The sequence below is a fragment of the Bos grunniens genome, chromosome 1 (assembly GCF_055505025.1).
Source record: "Bos grunniens cultivar Pamir isolate PY7600 chromosome 1, Bosgru_T2T1.0, whole genome shotgun sequence".
NCBI classification, from domain to species: Eukaryota; Metazoa; Chordata; class Mammalia; order Artiodactyla; family Bovidae; genus Bos; species Bos grunniens.
In genome coordinates this window covers 148019276-148037247 of record NC_141165.1, presented here as the reverse complement: position 1 = coordinate 148037247, position 17972 = coordinate 148019276, and the positions used below count along the sequence as shown (strand labels likewise).

General features: G+C 42.1%; 1 protein-coding gene across 1 annotated transcript in view; it reads left to right on the top strand.

Moving 5' to 3' along the window:
* ADAMTS5 (ADAM metallopeptidase with thrombospondin type 1 motif 5) overlaps window positions 1-17638 on the top strand; it is a 52559-nt gene extending 34921 nt beyond the window's left edge. Inside the window, exons 4-8 of the mRNA XM_086412662.1 lie at window positions 1933-2216; window positions 4039-4222; window positions 4793-4968; window positions 7116-7291; window positions 14825-17638. Of these exons, the coding sequence (XP_086268788.1) occupies window positions 1933-2216; window positions 4039-4222; window positions 4793-4968; window positions 7116-7291; window positions 14825-15392 (1388 nt within the window). The 3' untranslated portion in view covers window positions 15393-17638. The remainder of the gene's footprint in view (window positions 1-1932; window positions 2217-4038; window positions 4223-4792; window positions 4969-7115; window positions 7292-14824) is intronic.
* Window positions 17639-17972: the final 334 nt, after the last annotated feature.

Genomic DNA, 17972 nt, shown 5'->3' with positions numbered 1-17972 from the left:
GTAAAGATTGAATAAACTGATACATTTAAAGAACTGAAAAGAGTGTCGTGCTAAGTCGCTTCATTCCTGTCTGACTCTTTGTGACCCTGTGGACTGTAGCTCACCAGGCTCCTCTGTCCATGGAATTCTACAGGCAAGAATACTGGAGTGGGTTGCCGTTCCCATCTGTAGGGGATCTTCCCAACCCAGGGACCAAAACTGGGTCTGCTGCATTGCAGGTGAATTCTTTAAACTTTTGAGCCACCAGGGAAGCCCAAAACGAGTGTCAGTGTATAACAAATATTCATCATTTTTAGTGTGTAAATAATCAGTGTGTCGGAGAAAGCAATGGCACCCCACTCCAGTACTCTTGCCTGGAAAATCCCATGGATGGAGGAGCCTGGTAGGCTGCAGGCCATGGGGTCGCTGAGGGTTGGACATGACTAAGTGACTTCACTTTCACTTTTCACTTTCATGCATTTGAGAAGGAAATGGCAACCCACTCCAGTGTTGTTGCCTGGAGAATCCCAGGGACGGGGGAGCCTGGTGGGCTGCTGTCTATGGGGTCACACAGAGTTGGACACACCTGAAGTGACGTAGCAGTAGCAATCAGTGTGTAAATCCTAAAATCAAGTAAACAGAAAAATACTGAAACTGATAGACAATATGTAAGCTCCTATACAAACTGAGGAAATTAACGGAGCTAACTCACTCAGAAGGAATTTCTTAGGGAAGCTTTCTGGGAAAGGAGAGGTGTATTTTAGCTTCTGAGTTTGCACTGTCTTTGTGTCAGCTTCTACTGACTCCCCACTCCCTTTCTGATCCCCCCCCACCACTGTGTACTCAGACACCCTCCAAAGACCCAACAAATACCAATTGTACTCAACAACCGACACAAAGGGGAGAAAAGGAGGTGAAGAGAGACAAAATGGGCTCAGTCCCAAGTTATCAGAGATATATTCCTTTCTTTTCCCACTGCTCTAATGCATGGTGCCTGAAAGCTCTTCATTAAAATTTTTCAGTCTAAGAGAAAGACTTGACTTACTTTGCTTCCTTCAGTTTATCAGGAGCCCTTGAGGGGTGGATCTGGGTCATTTTTCTGTATTCCCAAATATCTGGTGTGTTTGGTAGAACACGGTACCTGCTAAGCAGATGCTTATTGAGTGCAGCAATGACCAAGTGCAGCAATGACCATTGTTCTTTATTTATGGAATTAATGGAAAGGTGACATGGATGGGGGATGAGTGCATGAAAAAGAGGCAAGAATTGGGGTTGGTAGTGGACAAAGGGGCATAGAAAGGGCGCAAGGACAAATTCTGTTTCTCAAAGTTGTAAACGCAACTTTATTGTTGTTGTTCTCGTTGTTGTAACACCCAGGTGGCACCAGTGGAAAAGAAGCCACCTGCCAGTGCAGGAGACATAAGAGACACGGTTGGATCCCTGGGTCGGGAAGCTCCCCTGGAGGAGGACATGGCAACCCACTCCAGTATTCTTGCCTGGAGAATCCCATGGACAGAGGAGCTCGGCGGGCTACCGTCCATGGGGTCGCAAAGAGTGAGACATGATTGAAGTGGCTTAGCACACAGCACACACATTGTTATTATACCCACTTTCTGATTTCTGCTAGGTCCATCCCAGTTTCTTTTAGTCCCTCAGCACGATGGTTATTTTCACAGCTAATTATTGCAAAATTTTATTTAATCAAACAAAATTCACTGCCGTCATTATGATACCATCATTATGGATACCCCAGGGCACATCATCCATCAGAAATCCTGGTGGGTGTTGGCAAGTTCATGGAGGTGCCCAGCCTCGTCCAGAGAGTCCCCTCACCTGGGATATGTGGATGCAATGTGTCTCCACACCAGCTGGAGTCTTGCCTCTTTAGATCCATCATTTTCAAAGTTGGAAACAGAAATGCAGAACAGTGGCCAATCTGGGTTGTTCTTGTAGGTAACTGTTTGCTGGACCTACCACGAAAACAGATTCCCGGGCCCGAGGAGCTCCCAGGCCAGACCTACGATGCCAGCCAGCAGTGCAACCTGACCTTCGGGCCAGAGTACTCGGTGTGTCCTGGCATGGACGTGTGTGCCCGCCTCTGGTGTGCCGTGGTGCGCCAGGGCCAGATGGTGTGTCTGACCAAGAAGCTGCCGGCCGTGGAAGGAACACCATGTGGGAAAGGGAGGATCTGCCTGCAGGGCAAGTGTGTGGACAAAACCAAGAAAAAATATTATTCGGTAAGTGCTTTTCTTGTCACGCAAGGCCTGGAGCCTCAAGGGCTGAAGTACATTCCTGTGACATGTGGAGGGGACTGTCCCCAGAAGGCTCTGTTTCCTAGTTAAAATATTTTTCCTTGAGGGATCTATTTACCGCTTCCTCTTTTACCTGGAGGAGTCATCCTCAGCTGTTAATTACTGGAGAAAATGCCAGTCTCGGGTTATACCAGTAATAAAAAAGTAGAGAGCCCAGATTCTGTCTCATTGAGACCACAAGTAGGGCCCCCAAGTCACCACTTGGGAGTTTGCTTTCAAACTGCTCTTCAAGTTATCAGAATACATTTGTTTAAATTCAGGAAGGGAATCACAGTAGAGCTGACAGATGATCCTCAGGAATACTTGGTCAGCTCCAAAATGTTCCTGGTCCCCCTCATGGTGTGCCTGCTACATGCTTAGTTGCTCAGTCCTGTCCGACTCTTTGCAAACCCATGGACTACAACCCGCTAGGCTCCTCTGTCTGTGGGATTCTCCAGGCAAGAATACTGGAGTGGGTTGCCATCTCATTCCTCAGGCGATCTTCCCAACCCAGGGATCAAACCTGGGCCTCCCACCTTGCAGACGGATCCTTTAACCATCTGAGGCAACGGCAAGTCATCCAACTTCAGGAACTAAAGTAGCCACATCTGCTGTAGGAAGGCACCCGACCTCCCTCCCTATATACCCAGTCCAGCTTCACGTCAGCTCCCACCACCTTCATTGTCAAGCAAAGCATTTGTTCCTTCTCACTTGCAACATTTTCAGAGTCCCTGGAAGACCTTTGCCATCGGCTCATTGCTTGTTCCTTTCAAGGCTTACCACCCAAGCTACTAGTCTCAGATACCCTGACACAGACACCCTGAACCATGCAGCCAGAGGAGGTTGTTCAGGAATGTCCTTGACAAAGGAGTTTCTAATATCTTCCTTTTGGTGTCTCTCGGCTTCCTGCTGCAGCGTTTCCAGAGGAATCAACCTGGGATGTCATAACAGGGCTCTCCATTCCCTGTGGTGTTGGTCCATGTGATTGGGTGCTGTTAGTTATCTGTCTTGTTTCCTTTCTACTGGGTGTTATGAAGCCAAGCTCAGGTCAGATACGTTTACATGTGACAGATGGGCTGTGTGATATCTGCAAAGGGACTGCAGAACTTGAGTGCTCAAGAGGGAGAAAAGATGGAAGCATAATCAGCCTGGGATCATGCAGCTTCTTTAGCATCACACAGTTCTTTAAAGATGCAAAGTCAGAGTGGACACAAGGTGAACCATGATTCAGTGGTAATTGACAGATATACACAGTTATCAGAAGGTCCTTGCAGCGTGCCCAGTACTTCAGGTGAATATTCAAACCCTCTGGGCTTCTCAGGTGGCTCAGGGGTGAAGAATGCATCTGCCAGTGCAGGAGATGCAGAAGACACAGGTTTGATCCCTGAGTCAGGAAGATGCCCTGGAGGACGATATGGCAACACACCCCAGTATTCTTGCCTGAATAATCCCATAGACAGAGGAGCCCGTGGTGGGCTACAGTCCATGGGGTCACAAAGAGTTGAACAAGAATGAGTGACCAAGTACACACCCTTTCAGATCCTCTAGTGCTGGGGGCGCAGGGGGCAGAAAAGGTGGATTGTTTAGAATTGGAATCGCATTGCAACTTCAGAGTGTTCAACATCTGTGACCGTGTTAAACTCAGAGATGATCATGTTTTATCTGCAATGACATTTCCACCGAGTCATTGCATGCAAATGATTTCTAAATGTACATTTTGAAAATTGTCCATGCTTCTGAATAAAATATCTCCTGTTTTCTATTTTAGACATCAAGCCACGGTAACTGGGGGTCCTGGGGGTCCTGGGGCCAGTGTTCTCGCTCGTGTGGGGGTGGAGTGCAGTTTGCCTACCGCCACTGCAATAACCCAGCACCCAGGAACAACGGCCGCTACTGCACAGGGAAGAGGGCTATCTACCGCTCGTGCAGCGTCACGCCCTGCCCAGCTAACGGTACGCTGCTCCCAAGTGTCAGCAGCCACCATATGTCAAGCATAATTTGTATTCTGGGGCTTCTTTGGTGGCTCAGTGGTAAAGAGTCTGCCTGCCTATCCAGGAGACATGGGTTCAATTCCTGGGTCAGAAAGATCCCCTGGAGAAGGGAATGGCTCCAGTATTCTTGCCTGGGAAATCCTCTGACAGAGGAGCCTGGTGGGCTACAGTTCATGGGGTTGCAAAAGAGTCAGGCAGGACTTAGCAACTAGACAACAACAATTTTATTCTAGCCGTCATCAATAGGAGAGGCTGAAGAAATATTCTGTTAATCTTGTACCACACTGTTCCACCAGTGTGCAAATCAGTAACAAATACATGAGTGGTTTTTAAATTATCATAAACAGTTGAGTATTCTGGGAGTAGGAAAAAATAATTGCTATTTTCAACTCTGTGGATAAAAATCCTTCAACACTGGTATGTCAAGAGACTGTAGAAAAAAAATAGCATCTTCTCCTTGAAAGTATTTACATGAATAAGAATGTATCTGAGTTTCAGAACAGAGTAATAATGTGCTTTTTTTATTTTTAGGTAAATCTTTTCGTCATGAGCAGTGTGAGGCCAAAAATGGATATCAGTCTGATGCAAAAGGAGTCAAAACGTTTGTGGAATGGGTTCCCAAATATGCTGGTGTCCTGCCCGGAGACGTGTGCAAACTGACCTGCAGAGCTAAGGGCACTGGCTACTACGTGGTGTTCTCTCCAAAGGTAACTGCTCAGACTGTCCAGAGACAGTAGGCGTCCTTGGTGGGAAGTACTTGGTAGGATGGAGGCTGCACATACCAAATGTAAACAGTCATTATTTGAGGGGTGGCTAGATTTTGGAAGGTTTTATTTTCACCTCTGTAATTTCTGTATTTTCAAACTTGCTACAATGAATCAAAAGGATTTTGTAAACAGAACAAGTAAATGTTTTAAAAGCTATTTTTTGAAAAAGTGTAACTCTGTCAAGAAGATGAGTTGCGACCTTACCTTCAAAATAGTATTCCCTAGGTACGTTTATAATTTGTCGTGTCTGACTCTTTGAAACCCCATGGACTGTAGCCCATCAGGCTCCTCTGTCCATGGGATTCCCAAGTATACTAGAGTGGGTTGCCATGTCCTCCTCCAGAGGATCTTCCCGACCCAGGGTTCAAACCTGCATCTCCTGCACTGGCAGGCAGGTTCTCTACCACTGAGGCACCTGGGAAGCAAAGATAAATATAAAGGATACTTAGTTTGTATTCCCTCCTAGATGGAATGACTACTTCTCAAAAGAATACTTTTTCATATTTTTAGCACAAATTATATTTGTAAAGGGGACTATAAAACAAGAAAGTTGTCTATTTTTCTATGTTTTATTGAAGAATTCCATTGGTGATTCATGAAGCAGGATGTCAACATCATTATCCCTGACTGAGACTTTAAAATGTCCTGCACTTTTAATATGAATCAATGTCCCTCTAGATATACACATCATAATATATACATCCTTTATTTTCCACAGAAGAGAATCTTCTAAACTACTGAAGTTTCACTTCTCACAATCAACATTATGCTATGGCTTAAAATACGGTGTATCTAATTTGTAAATAGATGTGATATTTAAAACCACCTCTGTAACAGATCTTCAGATATTTATGACATATTATTGAAAAATAAGTTAATGTCCCAGTTATGTACATTTTAAAACATTTCATCTTTTATTGCAAAATAATACATTTTCTTTTAAAAATATTATATAAAAAATAAAAGCAAAAACCATTATCTGGAAATATAATCATTCAGAGAGTTGTTAACCTGTTGAAGAATATCCCACCCCAATTAACACACATCCACATATTCATATACTCACAGACATATATGACAAGAGTTTTGTTTATACACAAATACAAAATATGTTCATTTATTTGTATGACTATGTGTGTTACATACACAAACCACTAAGAGGTCATATATAAACTATTTTATAACTACCTTTTTCAATATACACTAATTCTTTTTTTCAAAAATATGCAGTCTCTTCCAGTAAGTACTTTTCTCAGACTTCCCCAGACTCCTTTTTTTACACGTTTGTTTCTATTTGGGGCTTCCCTGGTGGCTCAGTGTGAAGAATCTACCTGCAATGCAGGAGACACAGGAGACTCGGGTTCGATCCCTGGAGGAGGGCATGGCAACCAACTCCAGTATTCTTGCCAGGACCATACCATGGACAGAGGAGCCTGCTGGGCCATGGACTGTGGGTTTGCAAAGAGCTGGACACGACTGAAGCAACTGAGCATACATGCACACATCTCTATTTCAGCATCTCACCATTTCACACAATAGGGATTGCTTTCCAACATGACAAGGCTGTGCGTGTCTGGCGTAGATTTTCAATTTTATGACAGTAATAACAAGTATGCAACCAGAAAGGATGCCCACATTCTTGAGCCTGCTCAAATCCTGCTCTCCCTCTCTCCACACAAGTGACAAACAGTCCCACATACTGGGTGAAATATTCTACAATAGGAAGACAAGACTATACCATGGGGACTTATCACAGACACAGAAATGGAGATGAGGACTTTGGATCTCCTAACACATTCAGATTAAGCTCAAGAGAGAAAGAAGAAAGAAAGGGCATAACCCTGATTTATCCCAGTTCATCTTCCTGCCAATATGTCAAAGATTTTCTACTCAATATTCCTGGAAACCATGGCTTTTTTTGGGGGGGTGGGGGTGGTGTTTGTTTTTCTTCTTTGGGTTGTTTAGTTTCTGATATAAAATCTATTCCAATCAAACTTAAAAGTCCCAAATTAAAACTTGATTTAATCAAAGAAACCACATATGCAGACCCAGTATTTCCCATCGCTAAGGTGTTTCTCATTATTCAGGTGACCGATGGAACAGAGTGCAGGCCATACAGCAATTCCGTGTGTGTCCGGGGGAAGTGTGTGCGGACAGGCTGTGACGGCATCATTGGCTCGAAGCTGCAGTATGACAAGTGTGGCGTCTGTGGAGGAGACAACTCCAGTTGCACAAAGGTGGTCGGAACCTTCAATAAAAAAAGGTAATGTAAGAGAACCACCTTTAACTGACCTGAACAAGACTTTCAGTTCAGTCACTCAGTTGTGTCCAACTCTTTGCGATCCCATGGACTGCAATACACTAGGCCTCTCTGTCCATCACCAACTCCCAGAGTTTACTCAAACTCATGTCCATTGAGTCGGTGATGCCATCCAACCATCTCATCCTCTGTCGTCCCCTTCTCCTCCTGCCTTCAATCTTTCCCAGCATCAGGATCTTTTCAAATGAGTCAGTTCTTCGCATCATGTGACTTTAGACTCTTACAAAATTGATAAAGGAGGACTCATTACATCCTAAGCTATCTGTGGGCATGTTACCCACCAGGGTTCTTGGCCTCCTCTAAGCAATAGAAATTGACTAGAGGGCATACAAGAAATTCAAGAAAAGCTTTACTGGGGCCCATACAAAGGGAAGCAAAACAACAAGCAACAGGTCCCCTTGCTTGCTCACTCCCCTGAGGAGAGAGAGCTCATTCTTTATATGGGATGAGTAGGAATGTGTCCATGGGTTGGCCAGAGGGGGACCTAGGTATTTTGCCCACCCTTCTGGTGGAATGACTCAGAGGGTAAAGAATCCGTCTGCAATTCGGGAGACCACAGGTTCTATCCCTGGGTCGGGAAGATGCCCTGGAGAAGGGAGAATGGTTACCCACTCCAGTATTCTTGCCTGGAGAATTCCATGGACAGAGGAGGCTGGTGGGCTACAGTCCATAGAGTTGCAAAGAGTCGGACGCAACTGAGCAACTAACACTTTCACTTTCTGGTGGTGTAGAGTGAAGGGGGGCAGGCACAGTACCCTGTTTTTTGCTCCATGCTCTTCAAAAGTGGCAGTTGGGTTTTTTAATCTCTTCGTATTTTGGGGGCCCAGAATTTGCCCCAGCTACACACAGTCGATCACACATGCAGTAATTTTTAGTCCCATACAGTTTCCTTGAGTTTTGTTGCTGGAGGAGAGGTGTGTCCAGGTGCAAGCATTGCAGCACTGCAGCAAAGTGTCCCAGATCCCAGGCCTGTCTCAGAGGAGGTTTAGCCAGCCTCCCCTTATTAATGCTTTATGAGTATGAGAAAGGAAGGCAAGGATGTGAAATGAGCCCTGGCTGCCAACTGGAAACTTGTGGCACCTCTCAAAGCAGATGGAATCACAATGGCCATGGCCCCAGGTTTTTTAGAGTGTGAAAAAGGCAAAGACAAAAATCTGTGACATTCCACTTGAGCCATACCCTGCAGATCTGTTATTCCTGAAACGCAATTTAGGAAGAGATGACTGGTTTCCATCTTAACTACTTTTTTTTTAAACAAATAAATTCTCTTTGGGCTATATTTTTCCTGAGAAAACATTTCTCAAACCAAAATGTAAGTGATCTGCAGTGGTGTAGAGGGCAAGCCTGTTTTTGAGTGCACTACCCTGGTTTCTATCTACTCTATGAAGCATAATATCTGTTTCCTGCTCCCTCTCATGGTCCTTGATTACACTCTTGCTTTAAAAATGTAAGTTTAGAAAGTAACCAGTTTCTGGCATGAAATATTATACGCTCGGCTAGGATGACTGAGTCAGCTAAAGAGTCTGCAGGAATGCAGAATTGTTTTTCCTCTTCCCCAGACTACCCTTATGCTATGTGGTATTGGTTTGATGGGGCTTCCAGGTGCCACAGTCGTAAAGAACCTGCCTACCAATGCAGGAGATGCCAGAGACACGGGTTTGATCCCCGGGTCAGGAAGATCCCCTGGAGCAGGAAATGGCAACACACTCCAATATTCTTGCCTGAAAAATGCCATGGACAGAGGAGGGTTACAGTTCCATGGTGAGCTACAATCCATGAAGTCACAAAGAATCAGACACGACTGAGTGTGCACACACACTCACACACATACATCAATCAGGTGCATCTGTATTCCTGATGTATGTGCTGTGTTGTCTGTAACTGGAGAGGAATATACAAGCCAAGTCAACAAGAAGCATTTCTTAAAACAAATCGCATGCCATGGTAATGTAAAAAAAACTAAACGTGATTTTTGATATGATAAAAAATATATGGCTGGAGAATTTATTCTGTATTAAAATATCCATTCATAATCTTGTTGCTAGTGATATTATAATTATTCATCTAATGGTGTTGGACCATCTAGGTCAAAAAGCCTGCAAGTCCAATTATATTCTGCATTTCAGTATATTTCAAAGCTGCCGGCACCTTAGAAAAGATCCCATCTAATGTTTTGCTTTATAAATGAGGGATCTGGGACTCTGAAACTTTAGATTTACGCAGTTTTCCATGACTGGGGAATGCCAAAGTAAAGGCTATAGTTTAGGTCATAAAAATAGGATGCACAGGCTATTTGTTAAAAAAAAAAAAAAGAGAGAGAGAGAGAGAGAGAGAAAGAAGGAAGGGAAAAAATTCAGAACCAAAAAAAGAAAGAAAATTATTTTTTAAAAAATAGCTTACATACTATATGCTATGTATTCTTCCCACATCAACTTATAAGACTCTTACAATGCTAGATTTAGCTTTTAGGTTTTTTATGTATTTACAGCAAATAAACACGTATTTGCTGTCACACAAAAAGATGAAGGTATTCATGATAGCAACAAGCAGGATGCACCATAAATCCTTGCAAACTGATTTGACCAAGATTAGAGTTTGTGATGCAAATGATCTGTTTGAGTATCCTGAATAAATTACCTTGACACAGTTGACCGAGAAAAAGGAACATTGATATTGGAGCTGGATTGCATATATTCCAGTTCCAGTTCCAATTCCAATGTTCCTGGAATATTTGCAATCCAGCTCTGACTTAGTAATTCCCTAGCCACGTGGTCTTGAGGAATCACTCAACTTTTTTCCTACTAACATCCTTGAAAGTAGAATGCAAATAATAGTAATTATCTTGCAAATGTTTTCATGAGGATCAAATGAGATTATGCATATTAAAATATTTCACCAAGTTCAAAACTCTTCAGGAACATGATCCTAATTTTAATTCACTCCTCTCTCAAGTTTCTTCATGTCACTAAAGGGCAAGTCAGTCCTTCTACTGCCTAGGTCTAAAACTTTGAGCCGTCTTTCACACCTCATGTTCTGTCACACCCCACATCCATTCATCTGCAAATCCGCTCAGTCCTACTTCCCAGGTGTGTCCCAGAACCTGGTTGCCCCTCACCACCAGGAGGGCAAGCATCACCATCCAGTGGTCATCCTCTTTGGCTGTATCAATCCCGCAGTCTTCCCAAGGGTGGCTTCCCAGCCCATGGGTCTTCATGGTCTCTTCTTACCTGAGTCAGATGGTGGCATTCTTGGGCTCAACTCTTCAGTGGCTGCCAGCTCACTTAGAGTCAGTGTACAAGGCTGTTTTGTAACCTGGGTGATGCCAAAAGCTTTGGTCCCTGCCCTGCTCTGAGTCTCTTCTTCCTTGGCCTCTTCTCTTGTTCTGCTCTAACATCCTGGACTTCCCAACTTCCCAACGCTCTTCAAACAAGGCAAGCAGGAGCACGGGTGCTATTTCCTCTGCCTGGAACAGTTTTTGACAATGAATATAATCAATGTTTCCTCTAAAATTCCTTTAAATGTCTGCTAAATATAACCCCCATTGCTCCCAGGCAGTGACTTCCTTAAATTAATTGGAGGGTCTCTCCCCCTTCCTCCTTGTTCCACTGTCTTCTTACTCTCCTCTCTTCTCCACAGCTCTTATCAACAGATATAGTCACATAATTTTATTTGGGGGTCTAACTCCCCAACTCCTGCTAGAATGTCACTTCCATGACAGCGTGTGTAATATGTAAGAATGCATGTATTCCTTCATGGCAGGTGCTGTTCTTAGTACTATGGAGAAAGCCCTGGACACAAGAAGATTCCTTTTGTAAATAGGTTCATCTGTACCATTTTTCTAGATTCCACATATATGTGTTAATATAGTATTTGTTTTTCTCTTTCTGACTCCATTCTGTATTAGACTCACTAGGTCCATCCACGTCTCTGCAAATGGCACAATTTTGTCCCTTTATATGGCTGAGTAATATTTGTTTATATATATGTACCACATCTTCTTGATCCATTCCTCTGGACATTTATGTTGCTTCCATGTCCAAAATGGGAAAGAAATCCAAAAAAAGGGGATATTTGCATAAATAAAAAAGAAGATTCCTTGCCCTGCCATCCACACTTCATACTTCATACTTACATGAAAACAGCTGCGTTCATTCATGGTGACCAAGGAAACTGGTTAATGCCCAGAGTTCAAATGATACCAAGCAGGGTGAAAGAAAACAAATAAGGAATAAAAGGAAATCCTATTTTACTGAAGCATCAAGAAATCAGCGCACAAATCTTCATACTGCCCAGTGCCTTGAGCTGCTCAGTCTGGAGACCTGCATGGGCTGAGTTCCCAGTGATTCTCATGAGTATGAGTCAGACTCCAAGAACAAGGATTAAAAAAAAAATCTGTGCTGCCTGATTCTCTCAACCGACATTCTTTACTTTCTTGACACTCTGTTTGGTATCACTTAAACTCTGAACATTACCAGAACATATTTTCATTTAACTGTTAGTAAGTTCAGCTGATTGAACTAAGGGTTCCATGCACAGACACCTGGTAAAAGGAGCAGAAATTGGGAGTCAAATCTCCTAGCACTGCCACTGGTTAACTCTAGTGAACTTGGGCAAATTACTTTAATATATCTTCCCCGATAGGCTTTTTTTTTTCCAAACATGTATTTGAGTTTTGTTTGGATTTGCAGTGTAATTCATTTACACATTGAATTTTTCTGCTTTCTCTTTTTTTAAATTTATTTGTTTTTAATTGAAGGATACTTGCTTTGTAGTATTATGTTGGTTTCTGCCAAATATCAACATAAATCAGCCATGAGTAGAAATATGTCCCCTCTCTCTTGAACCTCCCTCACCATCCCACCCGTCTAGGTAGTTACAGAGCCCAAGTTGGAGTTCCCTGAGTCATGTAGCAAATTCCCATTGACTATCTATTTTACACATGGTAATGTATGATTTTGTTGTTGTTGTTCGGTCACTAAGTCATGTCCAACTCTTTGCGGCCCCATGGAGTGTAGCACACCAAGCTCCCCTTTCCTTCATTATCTCCCGGAGTTTGCTCAGATTCATGCCCAGTGAGTTGGTGATTCTAACCATCTCATCCTCTGCCACCCCCTTCTCCTTTCGCCTTCAATCTTTCTCAGCATCAGAGTCTTTTCCAATGAATTGGCTCTTCTCATCAGGCAACCAAAGTATTAAAGCTTCAGCTTCACCATCAGTCCTTCCAGTGAGTATTCAGGGTTGATTTCCTTTCAGATTGACTGGTTAGATCTCCTTTCAGTCCAAGGGATTCAAGAGTCTTCTTCAGCACTGCAGTTCGAAAGCATCAGTTCTTTGGCGCTCAGCCTTCTTTACGGTCCAGCTCTCATCCATACATGACTACTGGAAAAGCCATAGCTTTGACTAGATGGACCTTTGACGGCAAAGTGATGTCTCTGCTTTTTAATATGTTGTCTAGGTTTGTCATAGCTTTTCTTCCAAGGAGCAGGCATCTTTTCATTTCATGGCTGCAGTCACTGTCGACAGTGATTTGGTGCCCCCCAAAGTACATTCTGTCACTGCTTCCACTTTTTCCCCTTCTATTTTCCATGAAATTATGAGACCAGATGCCATGATCTTCATTTTTTTAATGTTGAGTTTTAAGCCAGCTTTTTCACTCTCCTCTTTCACCCTCATCAAGGTGAAAGGCTTTTTAGGTAAGATGGAATATTTTTCTCCTGGCTTTGTTTGAAGCCATTGTAGAAACATCTCATTTCTTACTATTAGACACTTAAAAAAAAAGATCCTGTGACAGAATTTAATCCAAAATGTACTACATAAATAAAGTTAATAAATCAAATTGAATAGGTAAGCCATATAGTCAACATTGCATCTTCTCTCTTCAAGACAGTAAGACGTTCTGCCACCTGCCTGGCCATCACTGTAGATCAGATGCCCAGTACAAAGGGGCCTTCCCTGGGAATAAGCCTTCTCTCCAACTCAGAGGAAATGCTTGAGTGGGAAACACACTTGGATTTTCCATATATGGATCAGTTGCCCCATATCCTCTAAACTTGAGTAAGAATTTGAAAGTAAATAAGTAAATTTCACACACATTAGTCAAACTGCACAAGCAAAGTATTTGTTTATATTTAAATAGCTAGGAAGCTAAAACATATGGAGACATTAATTACTTAGACAAAGATTTTGGCAAAAGATGCCTCCTCTGCACTGGTGTAATGCCTTGGTGCTCAGTTAACTTTCATCCTAACCTTTTCTGCAAACTTATGGATATCAGAGCTACTTATACCTTTGCCCACTTTCCTGAGCAGAAGATGGATCATTAGAAATCTATCTCATTTGTTGCTCATTATAAAAGCCTCAGTCAGTCCACCATAAAGTTTTGCAGACCCTAATAATTCTGGGAAACTTGCTAAGGCATTAATGTTTCTTTTTTTCCCCCCCCCTTTTGATACCACTAAGCTGTGGTTACCCAGTTACAGAATTTTATGTTGTATTTTCTGTCCTGCCCCAGCAAATCCAGAGTGTAAGGTAGAAACAGAATCAGAGCCTCTATGCTGTCTCTGGTCTAACAAATAATTAAGCCCATGGTTTCTCAACTAGTATGCGCATTGGAATGGTGGGAGAAACTCCAAAAGTACTGCTGCTTCTGACCCATCCTGAAAGACGAGGATTTAACTGCCCTGGATTCAGATTTGCAGGCTTTGAACTTTTTCAAAGATCCCCATGTGATCTTAATGTGCATACAAGCTTGAGGAACGTTAATTGAAAGATTTCTGTGAGATTAATTGAGGGTAGATTTTTGTTGGTTTCAGTTTATGTGTATCCCATTTTGTGCCAAAAAGAACATAGAGTAGCTTTGTAAATTTTGAACATAATAAAAATGTATACAGGACATCCCTTCGTGGTTCAGTGGTTAAGACTGTGCTGTCACTGCAGGGGGCATAGGTTCAATCCCTGATCAGGGAACTACAATCCCTCATGACTCCTGGTGTGGCCAAAAATAATAAGAGAAAATTAAAAAATCCTGTTGTTTAAAGAAATGTATACCATATGATAGTCTAACTATAATTTTATCTTGTTATAAGAAAACCAACATTTGAAAACAATTTTAAGCTTTAATAAATTGAAAATTTTAAATTTTAATACATTAAAACTGCACTAAGATAAGGTAATGTATGAGTGTTAATCATTCAGTTAGTGTCCGACTCTTTGTGACCCTATGGACTGTAACCCACCAGGCTCCTCTGTCCATGGAATTCTCCAGGCAAGAATATTGGAGTGTGTATCCATTCCCTTCTCTCCATTCCCTTTGATACCCACCCAGGGATGAAACCCGGGTCTTCCACACTTTTAGAGAAATTCTATTTTTGCATCTGTTTGTTAAGCGTCTTACTTATTTTTTTTTCCTTCCTCCTCCCTCCCCCACCCCGCCCCCCATTCCTTCTCTCTCCCCTGCCGGACATCCTTGCTTTCCAGTAAGGGTTACACTGACGTCGTGAGGATCCCCGAAGGGGCGACTCACATAAAAGTCCGCCAGTTCAAGGCCAAGGACCAGACCAGATTCACTGCCTACTTAGCCCTGAAGAAGAAAAACGGTGAGTACTTGATCAATGGCAAGTACATGATCTCCACTTCAGAAACCATCATCGACATCAACGGGACCGTCATGAACTACAGCGGTTGGAGCCACAGGGACGACTTCTTGCACGGGATGGGCTACTCAGCCACCAAGGAAATTCTCATCGTGCAGATTCTTGCCACAGACCCCACGAAAGCCCTTGATGTCCGCTACAGCTTCTTCGTTCCCAAGAAGTCGGCTCCAAAAGCAAACTCTGTCACCAGCCAGGGCAGCAATAAAGTGGGCTCGCCCACCCCGCAGCTGCAGTGGGTGACGGGCCCCTGGCTTGCCTGTTCGCGAACCTGTGACACGGGCTGGCACACCAGGACGGTGCAGTGCCAGGACGGGAATCGGAAGCTGGCGAAGGGATGTCTCCTCTCCCAGAGGCCTTCCGCGTTTAAGCAGTGTTTTCAGAAGAAGTGTTAGCCCTGTGGTTATGACCGTCTCCAGGGACGGCTGAAAGGATGGCTCGCGGATGCAGGCGTGGTGAACACAGGGTCCACCTAAAGCGCAGAAAGTCACACCCTGCCGTGTCATCGTCAACGAGGAGTCCGATTATGGGCAGAATCTGCCCTCAGCGACCAAAATGAAGGTGTGCACTGCTTCGTGGGACAGTGGTGACCTTGAAACGTGGAAACACTTGCGAGTTATTGAACATCCCCTGGGCCGAGGAGATTGCAGAAACACGGATGAATGTAGAATCAGGGGACATTCGAAGATGGCCGAGCAGGCTCTCCCTCCTCACCTACCTCTTATAGAATGTCTTCAAAGGCATCATAATCATTTTCATGCATATTATTTACACAGCAGCTTATTTTTATTGTTTGTAAATACATTCTTCCTTGGTATGTCACTTTATATCACTTGGTTCTATCAAAAAAAATATATATATATATATTTCTATTAAAAAAAAGTATTTGACCAAAGTAGGTCTGCAGCTATTTCCACTCTTTCCAGTTTCCAGAAAGAGCTGTGGATGTTTTACTGGAAATTAAGAACTTGCTGCTGCTTTAAAAAGAGTTAGTTATATGTTCAGACTACGGGAGATATAATTTTTGTCAAAAAACATTTTGACAGCAAGCATCTTCTGAGAAATTCTGAAAAGAAAAAAGGGTCTCAATGTATCTAGTCATTTAAATATATGCAGGGGTCCATTTATTTAAATCACTAACTGCCTGTATTTTTTCAGGCAGCCAGACAAATTAATGTATCATGAGGAGGTAGAAGTGTTTGTGTGTGTATCAGTATTCAAAGGTCTGAAAATTAATTTCCTCCTGTTAGAATTTAAAAGTAAAAACAAACAAAAAAATACCTGCTTCACCATATTTTCAAGTTATATTTTCACAACTGCTTTCTCTCTCTGTGGCTTCTGTCTGATATCTCACAATGTGTCGTAGCCATACAGAACACACAGCAAAGTCTTCAACACATTCAACACTGGTATACCTCTTACCAGCAAGCCTTTATAGTGCGTTTTGTTTTTGCTCATTTGTTTGCTTTGTTCAAGGGTTCTGAACCTATGATGTTTTGGACTTGTTGACTTGGTAGTCAGACGCATGTAGAAGTGGTTATCGTTAATGTGGCTAGTGCAAAAAAAAAAAAAGTGAATATTAACAAGACTGTTTCCACACCATGGGCAATAATTCTTTGCATTTTTTTTTAATCCAAGTATACTGATACTGTTAAGAGTGTTCCCAGTTAGAAAGCATTTGGTAGTACCAGTGAGTGATGAAATGTGATGACCTTTGCAAAGTTTGCTCTTATTTCCATAGCCTGTTTAGGTAGATTGTGAGTTGGAATAGTTAGACATGGAAAATTTTTCCAGTCACCTGCATAGAAACTTTATAGGCAATAAACCACATCCCTCTATGACATGGTTCAGAAAAACTAAAATATTTCATTTTATTTGATTTTTCTTTGTGAAATAGCACAAACAATTTGCTTTTATGAAATTTTCTAATAATCCTACCAAATGTGCCCTATTATTAGAGATTTGCTTATAAGGATATTAGGGAACTACTATTTGAGTTTCCTTAAGCTCATGAGAATTTATTTTTGTCATAACATATTTTTAATATAAAAGAATTATGTAATTGATCTTGATATAGCACATTCATTTCAGTAAACCAAGGGAATGGATGTCTCTGTGTTTCAAGTATTTTCTCAAGAAATCAAAAGTGTTAATCATCCTTTGGGTTTTTGTAGGCTGACTTTGCTTTAGACATGGTCCTTTTTCTTAATCAAGTATCAGTTAGAGAATGGAGGCCTGTACAAGACTGCTAACCTCCATTTGATGAAGGTACCAGATACAAGGCACTGAGAGCAAAGCTGTTCCCATCAGTAGAAAAAAGAAAAATAACACTGATCATTTGACTATGCTGAGAGAATTAACAGACCAGCTTTACTTTTTCCAATATTCAAAATAACTTGAATCAAGTAATTCAGCTATGGCAATTTTTTAATCTTTTGTGGTTGTATTGGCAGTAACATTAAAAAATAATTGAAGAGCAAACGTGATTGTCTCCTATTCTGCTTCTCCATACTGTATTCATAGATTTGTAAAATATGATTTATCAATGATTCCAATTTTCCCCAAATACCGAAGTTTTACACTTCTCATAGGAGCAATCCTAGAGAGTTTAAAATAAATAAACCACTATTCCATGCTTCTATCTAAGGGGCTTTTTTTTTTCTTTTTTTTTGTATGGGTATCAGTAGATTGACTAAGGAATGTATGTCTAAACTCCTGAGAAAATATATAGACTGGAAACTGAAATTTAAAGAAATAGAGTGTTCGGTAGACACAGAGAATGATGAGCAAAGGGAAAATCCTCACTATATGCAAAGTAATTTAGTTCAGTTTCAAGTTGTGTTATGCCTTTTCTCTTTCCATAGTTGCGTCTTGAATTAAGAGTGTAAAATTCAGGATGCTGGAAGCCACTTCCTAAAAAGAAAAGAGTTTAAAAGAGTTTGTATGAAAATGCTCAGGTTAGTAAGAATCTAATC